At 41.3% G+C, this 8,667-nt stretch overlaps 1 protein-coding gene across 1 annotated transcript in view; it reads left to right on the top strand.

Annotated features, from left to right (window-relative positions):
• The window catches only part of LOC137625014 (glutamyl-tRNA(Gln) amidotransferase subunit A, mitochondrial-like), a 64,742-nt gene extending 56,587 nt beyond the window's left edge, over positions 1–8,155 (top strand). Inside the window, exon 8 of the mRNA XM_068355954.1 lies at positions 7,575–8,155. Within this exon, the coding sequence (XP_068212055.1) occupies positions 7,575–7,821 (247 nt within the window). The 3' untranslated portion in view covers positions 7,822–8,155. The remainder of the gene's footprint in view (positions 1–7,574) is intronic.
• The last annotated feature ends 512 nt before the right edge of the window (positions 8,156–8,667 follow it).

Below are 8,667 nucleotides of genomic sequence, written 5' to 3' on the forward strand. Positions count from 1 at the left end.
TTCTCTTGTATAGATTCACTGGGCGGCACAGGTTCGAGCCCAGAAAAGGGATTTTGACGTAGGAAAAATCTATTTCTGGGCGAAGGACCTGTGCCGCCCAGTGAACCCTCCCAGCTCCTCTCCCTTGGAGTCCCCAAACTTTGGGTGCTAAGGAGTTGGGTTCTGAGCGGATGCATTGTAGTAGTACCGAGTGAGGTTGAACGGCTCTCCTCTATTGGGGTTCTCTGTCGTGGATTAATCTAAATAGTGCGGGACCTCTGGATTATACGCCCAATTTTATACCGACACCAATAGGTGAGCGAGCTAGTTAACCTAGCACTCCTTTACATTTTTTCTCTGGTATATTTAGCAGTAAATTACCTAAGAATAAGTGCTTAAATGGAGCTTATTCACTGGGCGGCACAGGTCCTTCGCCCAGAAATAGATTTTTCCTACGTCAAAATCCCTTTTTTGTTTTGTTTAAAATTTACATTTACGTATGTAAAACAACTCTCTCTCTCTCTCTCTCTCTCTCTCTCTCTCTCTCTCTCTCTCTCTCTCGTAGATTGTTTTCCTGCTTTGCTACGTATGTATGATTTTATATAGATACGGTAAATAATATTTGTAATAACATATTTTATAAAAGCTTTTACTGTAATATCATTATTTATCACTTTCATCATGCGGGTTAAATTCCTTAGTTTGTTTACTGAGCGTACTTTATGACGCCGTCGTTTCAGGCGGCGTCATAAAGAAAAAAATTTCATTTGGAAGTCCTAAGAAAAATTAAGTAAAACATTAGTAATAACCAAATCAACATACTGTACTGAATAATCAATATAATTGATGCAAAAACTAACCTATAAACAGATGTGTAAATGCGTTTGTTTCTTCATTAGGATCAGAGATAAACGTAAACAAAACATTGGTTGCCATTTTTTATCGTGCTTTTTGGCGTGTTTAGGAAACGCATGATATAAAGTCGCCTTTAATATTTGTGCCTGTTTTAGTTTAGGGTACTGTATTACATGCATTAAGTGTTCTGTACATTAAAGGGTAGTTTGTTAACAGTACTACGTACAAGGGAAGGTTTTAAAAGTCTGAATATACATGTTAAATAAATAGGTAAATATGGTGTTACTACTTCGCGGATTTTCACCTATCGCGGCCGCGTCTGGAACCTATCTACCGCGATAAACGAGGGTTCACTGTACTTTGAAACGTAATGTCAGTAGTTTTTCACGTCGGTCACGTGACATGGATCCTCCCTCGCTGCAGTCTCGTGTTGACTTTCAGCCGCTGCCGCAGTCTCGTGTTGACGTTCAGCCGCTGCCGCAGTCTCGTGTTGACGTTCAGCCGCTGCCGCCGCAGCCCCGACCGGACGTTCGCCGACCGGCTCAGTTGCCTCGACTTGACGTTGAGCGTCAATCACCGCAGTCGAAGGTTGTTTTGCCTGCTCAGTCTATGCAGTCAAGGCAGTTCCGACGTGACGTCGAGCGTCAATCAACTTCAGTTGTTGTTGTTGGTCAGTCACAAGGATTTCAGTCCTTTCAGCAGCGGCGTGACGTCGCTTCCTCTACTGCTACTGCTGCTCCTTTGCTTGTTGACATTGCCTGTCAAGCGTTGCCGCCGCGGCAGGTCTCTCCTTTTCATGAGACTCGGCAATTGTCGGACGAGGTTCCTTCAGATGAGGAAGTTGCTGATCCTCCTCCTACTGATATTACTTTGGGGACTTTGTCAGACGGAGAGGAGCCTAAAGCTGCTCAGCCCTCTCTGGACTTTAAAAAAATCATGCTGATTTTTAAGGATCTTTGTCCGGACCATTTTGTAACTGCTGCTCCTCGTTCGCCTTCGTCAGAGTTTACGCTAGGCCTAGCTACTTCGAAGCCGTTGTTTTCTAAGCTAGTGCTCTCTCGCTCTTCTAAGAGAGCTTTACGTTTGCTAGGCGACTGGTTGATCACCAGGAGGAGTTTGGGGGAGACAGCCTTTGCTTTCCCTCCTTTTAAACTGGCTTATAGAGCGAGCGTCTGGTATGACACGGGAGAAGTTCTCGGCTTGGGAGTTCCTGCCTCTGCCCAGGGAGACTTCTCAAGCCTCATAGACTCTCCCCGTCGCCTGGCCATGAGACGCTCCAAGATTTTATGGTCGGCTTCAGAGCTAGACCATCTCCTGTTAGGAGTTTTTCGAGCGTTTGAAGTTTTTATTTGTTGGATTGGTCCCTGGGAGCCTTAAGTAAGAAGGTCTCTCCAGCTGTCAATGTATTGCTGTACAATTATGTCATGCATGAACAAGGCTATCAGCAGGAACAAGGCTATCAGGGATGGCTCCAATGATCTGGCAGCCACGTTCACTGCAGGAGTACTTAAGATGTAAGTGCGCTCAATGTGTTCATTGTCAAGACAAACTTCACGATGAAGACTACCAAACCTGTCTTGGCAGCAGTAAGGGAAGGCGACTGGATGGTCTCTCTCGACCTTCAGGATGCATACTTCCACATCCCGATTCATCCAAACTTTCAACAACATCTGAGGTTTGTGGACGGGAAAGTAATGTACCAATGTCGAGCACTGTACTTCGGCCTCATTCCTGCTCCTCTTGTTTTTACAAGGCCCTTGCAAAATGTAGCAAGCTTTCTACATTTTTTAAGGATTCAGAGCCTCCCTTTATTTTGACGACTGGCTAATCAGGGCGTCGTCATTATATCGCTGTCTGGAGAGCCTCTAATGGACATTAGACCTAACCAAGGAGCTAGGTCTCATAGTGAAGGTAGAGAAGTCGTAACTTACAGTACCCCATCCCAGACTATTCTTTATTTGGGAATGGAGATACAGTGTCTGATTTTTCGGGCCTTTTCGTCTCCCACAAGAATGGACCAAGCTCTGTTAAAAGTCCTTCACTTGCAAGAGAAAAACAGTTGCTCTGTAAGAGTTTGAACTAGCCTCGTGGGAACTCTTTCATCGCTGGAGTAGTTTATCTCTCTGGGGAGACTCAACCTATGCCCTCTCCAATTTCTCCTAAACCATTGGAACAAGGAGAAGGGCTTAGAGAGTATCTCTTTCCCAATCTCCAACTCAGTCTAGACATGTCTGACTTGGTGGGACAGCAACTTCAGACTTCGAGAAGGTCTTTCTCTTGCGATCAAGAACCCAAACCATGTGTTGTATTCAGATGCATTGGATTTGGGTTAGGGAGCTCCACTGGACAGTCTGGAATGCTCGGGTCTTTGATCCACGGATCAGAAGGAACTCCATTTAAGGCAAGTAACATCTCTCCTTTGGCGAGATTTGTGCAAGGAAAAATGAATGTCTTGGCGGACGGCCTCAGCAGAAGAGGACAAGTCATCTCCATGGAGTGGACGTTGCATAAGACTGTGTGCGAGAAGCTATGGATGACATGGGGTCAACCCACCATAGATCTTTTTGCGACTTCTCTGACACAGAGGCTCTCGCCTTACTGCTTTCCAGTTCCAGATCCAGAGGCAGCCCACATAGACGCTTTCCTGCTGGACTGGTCTCACCTGGACGTTTATGCCTTTCCACCTTTCAAGATCCTAAACAAGGTGCTGCAGAAGTTCACCTCTCACGAAGGGACCAGGTTGACATTGGTTGCTCCACTCTGGCCCGCGAGAGAGTGGTTCACAGAGGTACTTCAATGGCTGGTAGACGTTCCAAGGAGTCTGCCTTTAAGGATGGATCTCTTACGGCAGCCCCTCGTAAGGAGTCTTCATCAAAGCCTCCCCGCGCTTCGTCTGACTGCCTTCAGACTATCGAAAGACTCGCAAGAGCTCGAGGATTTTTGAAGGAGGCAGCCAGAGCGATTGCGAGGGCTAGGAGAGCATCTACCATCAAGGTCTACCAGTCGAAGTGGGAGGTCTTTAGAGACTGGTGCAAGTCATCATCCATTTCCTCTTCCAGTACCTCTGTATCCCAAATTGCAGACTTTCTCCTGCATCTGAGAAATGTTCGCTCCCTCTCTGCTCCCTCTATTAAGGGCTACAGGAGCATGTTGGCTTCTATGTTCAGACATAGAGGCTTAGATCTGTCCAATAATCAAGATCTCCAAGATCTCTTTAAGTCCTTCGAGACCTCTAAGGAGCGTCGTATGGCAACTCCTGGGTGGAACTTAGACGTGGTCCTAAGGTTCCTAATGTCCGACAGGTTTGAGCCATTACATTCAGCCTCCCTGAAGGATCTCACCCTCAAGACGCTTGTTTTGGTGTGCTTGGCTTCGGCTAAAAGGGTCAGTGAGATCCATGCCTTTAGTAAAAACATCGGCTTCTCTACAGATAAAGCCACATGTTCGCTTCAGCTTGGTTTCTTGGCCAAAAATGAACTGCCTTCTCGTCCTTGGCCTAAATCTTTTGATATACCTTGCCTATCAGAGATCGTAGGCAACGAGCTTGAAAGAGTACTGTGCCCAGTTAGAGCTCTTAAGTTTTATTTAGCTCGTACCAGATCCTTACGAGGTGGATCTGAGGCCTTATGGTGCTCAGTTAAGAAGCCCTCATTGCCTATGTCTAAAAATGCTTTATCGTATTTTATTAAATTTTTAATCCGAGACGCTCATTCTCACTTAAGTGAAAAAGATCGTTGTTTACTTAAGGTCAAGACGCACGAAGTAAGAGCGATAGCAACTTCCGTGGCCTTTAAGCAAAACAGATCTCTGCGAAGTATTATGGACGTGACCTTTTGGAGGAGCAAGTCGGTGTTCGCTTCATTTTACTTAAAAGACGTCCAGACTCTTTATGAGGACTGCTACACACTGGGTCCATTCGTTGCAGCGAGTGCAGTAGTGGGTGAGGGTTCTACCACTACATTCCCTTAATTCCAATATCCTTTTAATCTTCTCTTGAAATGTTTTTAATCTTGTTTTGGGTTGTACGGAAGGCTGAGAAGCCTTTCGCATCCTTTTTTATTTGGCGGGTGGTCAAATGTCGTTTCTTGAGAGCGCCCAGATTAAGGGTTTTGATGAGGTCCTGTTGTATGGGTGGTCGCCTTGGATATAACAGCTCCTGGGAGTCTTTCAGCATCCTGAGAGGATGGCTGGGCTTCGTGAGGAAAGCGGACTAATAAGGCAGAGTAATCGTCAGAGTCAGCTTCCTTACCAGGTACCTATATTTAATTGGGTTTTGTTATGATATAACTGTCAAAAACTCTAAGCATATACACCTTTATTGTATTAATACTGGTCTCTACCCACCACCATGGGTGTGAATCAGCTATTATATATTCACCGGCTAATTTTAATATTTAAAAATGATATTTTGATTATAAAATAAATTTTTGAATATACTTACCCGGTGAATATATAAATTAAAGGCCCTCCCTTCCTCCCCGATAGAGACCTAGGGGACTGAGAAGAACTGGAGCTGTTTACAAGTATATGCGGTATCTGGCCGATAGTCGGCGCTGGTGGGCACACCCGCAACCTTCATGGCGATCGCTCGCGAGTTTTTGGAATCTGTCGAGCCGTCGGAGACGTCAGCTATTATATATTCACCGGGTAAGTATATTCAAAAATTTATTTTATAATCAAAATATCATTTTTATTAAGTCTGTTCATGAGCATAGCAAGTGTAAAGTTAATGTTATTGGAATCCTATCAAATGAATTTCCATTGAACAGCTTACTTTAAGGGAATGTGTTGTCACCTATGTTGTTTATCCTCCTCATGGATTTGTGATGTATAGATCAGTTGGGGATGGTGGAGAAGGATTGGATTGGTAATAGGAAATTAGCTGATGACTCTGTTTACATTAGCAGATCACCACAGGATTTGCAATGCTTGCTTACCAGAATGCATGAAATATCACAGGAGGTTTATCTCAAGATAAATAGAAGAAAGACAGAGATGATGAGAATGGAATATGCAATGGAAGATGAAATATCATTGGAAAGAGAAATAATTAATGAGGTAGAATTATTTAAATATTTAGAAACTATGATCTCTAATACAGGGTCTTTAGAATTGGAGTTCAATGAAAGATTGAAAAAAGCAAATCAGACAATGGCTACGTTAGGTAAAATTTGGAAACCAAATCCCCTTAAATTATATATAAAAATTAGGCTATACAGTATATCAGTTTAGTGAGATCAGAGTTACAGTATGGACACGAGTTGTGGTATGACAATAAAACAATATCCAACAGATTTTATAGTTTTGAGAAAAAAGCCTCAGAAGAATATTAGGAATAAAATGGCAGGACAGGATTAGAAATTAAATTATAAGAGAGATTACTCGGCTGCCATTTGTGGATGAGATCATAGTGAGGGGTAGATGGAGATGATTTGGGCATGCTCTTTGCACTCCCACAAGAGAGATTAGTTCACCAAAATTTCAACTGGGTCCACAAGGCACCAGAAGATTTGGAAGACCCAGGCCTACATGACTGAGGACTGAAGTCTGAAATAGATGATGAATGGAGAAGTATTGATTTAAAAGCTCAAGATACAGACGACTGGTGAAATCTAACCGATGGCCCTTAGCATCAATAGGCATAGGTGGAGATGATGATACACAGTACAAAGGAAATATTTAAAGTATGTGTAAACTTGGTTTCAATCCTTTTCTAAGAAGCGTAGTATAGGTTCAGGAATATTGTATTCAGAATGAAGCATAGTAGGCTTTGTTACTTTTTTAAGTTGAACACTTGACTGATGAGTGATTTTTAACATTTGATATGTTTAATGCTTAATCAGTGTCTATTAATGATAAAAAATAAGCTAAAATATTTCATTAATTACTCAGAACAAAGATTACAATATGATGAAAAAAATTCAAACAACGAGTCTCGAACAGCTTCTCATTTGTTCCAGCTTGAAGGTCTACCACCTATATACGTAGATAGTTGTGTGTACTGTACGTGTTGATATCTATTTTAATCTTGGCAATATTTATTCATTTTAACCATGGCCCCCCCAAAAAGTAAAGCTAGTGAATCCAAGTGTCATGTTATGTGATGCAAGATAAATTGGAATAGGCCTGGTTTTGACAGCGGAATCCACCTTTATCCATGACAAAGACCTCAATGTTCAATATGCTACTGAAAAGGCTTCGTTGTTTATAACTTGCACCATTAAGGTGGAGAGAGGCATAATTTACGATGACATGGAACCCGTATCATTCCTTTACAAAGAAAGGCAGATGGATTCGTACAAGCCAAATACTGATCCAAGAGAAGACCAAGTAATTTTTTTAGGACCTAAGTATAAAAAATTCTCCAACAACTAGTTGTCACTTCCAACACCACCCTATTTCTTATCCATTAAGCTGAGGAGATGCCAAGTTTAAGATAAAGATACCATTATTAGTGTGATAATATTACTGTACGGACATATTCCTACATTGTATCTGGTTGTAAGTACTTTGCTGTCTAGTATGTCATTATAGGGAACACATAAGCCACTTCCATCACATTTGCTGGAACCAATTAATGACGTAAGGTGGGGTATTACTAATGTATACTCAACTACAGGTTGTGTCTTTCTAGATACTGTAATCAAGTTTTAGTAAACAAACTAATATAGGAAAACATACCTTAAATTATTTAATCCTAAAATGTTATTCTAAATAGATTTCTTAATTATTTCAAATAGGTATTCAGAGTTTATCAACTATGATAACCGAAGCCAGACTGCTATCCAAGACATCTGTACGCAGTCGGCCAATATGGCTGGCATCCCTGCCATAAGCTTACCAGTCGCTCTGAACTCAGAAGGGTTACCACTTTCCTTGCAACTAATGGCACCAATGGGTAGAGATGCTGAGATGCTATCTGCAGCTAAATGGATAGAGATGAATGTCAAATATCCAAGACTTCACATCATAGATCAAGAACTCTAAACTAAACTATGAAGAAAACTATAAACTGCAAGAAGAGGCAGTTCTGTACATATTTGATTTATTAGATACGGAAACACTGTATGTAAGGGCCAGTAAATTTTATTTTATTTTTTTTTTTTTTCATTTTTACAAGATTTCCATTATTGTCATGTTTTTCAACTTTTGAATATACTGCAGTTATACTTTGTGAGCCTTAGGTATAGAAAATGATTTTTGTAATGTATAAAATGAATAAACTGGAAAATAGATACATCTTATAATGAAAAAAAATATGTGCATTATATTTTGTTTCTAAAAATTAATGCTAAACTTTTGAAGTAAAATATTTTACAAATAAAGTTGTCCAATATTATCCTTTATATATTACAGTAACTTTTCTTTTATTTGCTTTAATAGATCTGAGAGTGTTATGATGTTCAGTGGAAATTGAATAAAGTGAAGTGAATACACAGTAAGTTACCCCCAAAGAAGCCTACCATAATTTTGCCAAGGATATGGAAACATTGGGAAGACAATAAAACCAATAGAATCCCCAGAAATAAAAATATCACTGCAGTAGAGATTTGGTGTAATGAATATTCTTCAGTCCTCTCTTGGACTGCCATCCACAAACCCTGGAACCGTCAATACAGCTGGCAACAGATATTGTGGCTGGATGGTAGCTAGAATTAATACATTCTTTCCCCTTCCATTTGAATCCTCATTCTGGAAAGAAGGCAGTAGAGACAGTAGTCCCTATAACCGTAATTGTACTAAACTATAATAATATGGTAGCGCTTCTCTCCATGCTTTCTCTCTCTCTCTGTCGGCTAGTGGCGCCAGGTACTAGCCTAGCCAGCAGTATGC

The sequence above is a fragment of the Palaemon carinicauda genome, chromosome 2, assembly GCF_036898095.1.
Source record: "Palaemon carinicauda isolate YSFRI2023 chromosome 2, ASM3689809v2, whole genome shotgun sequence".
Taxonomy (NCBI): Eukaryota; Metazoa; Arthropoda; class Malacostraca; order Decapoda; family Palaemonidae; genus Palaemon; species Palaemon carinicauda.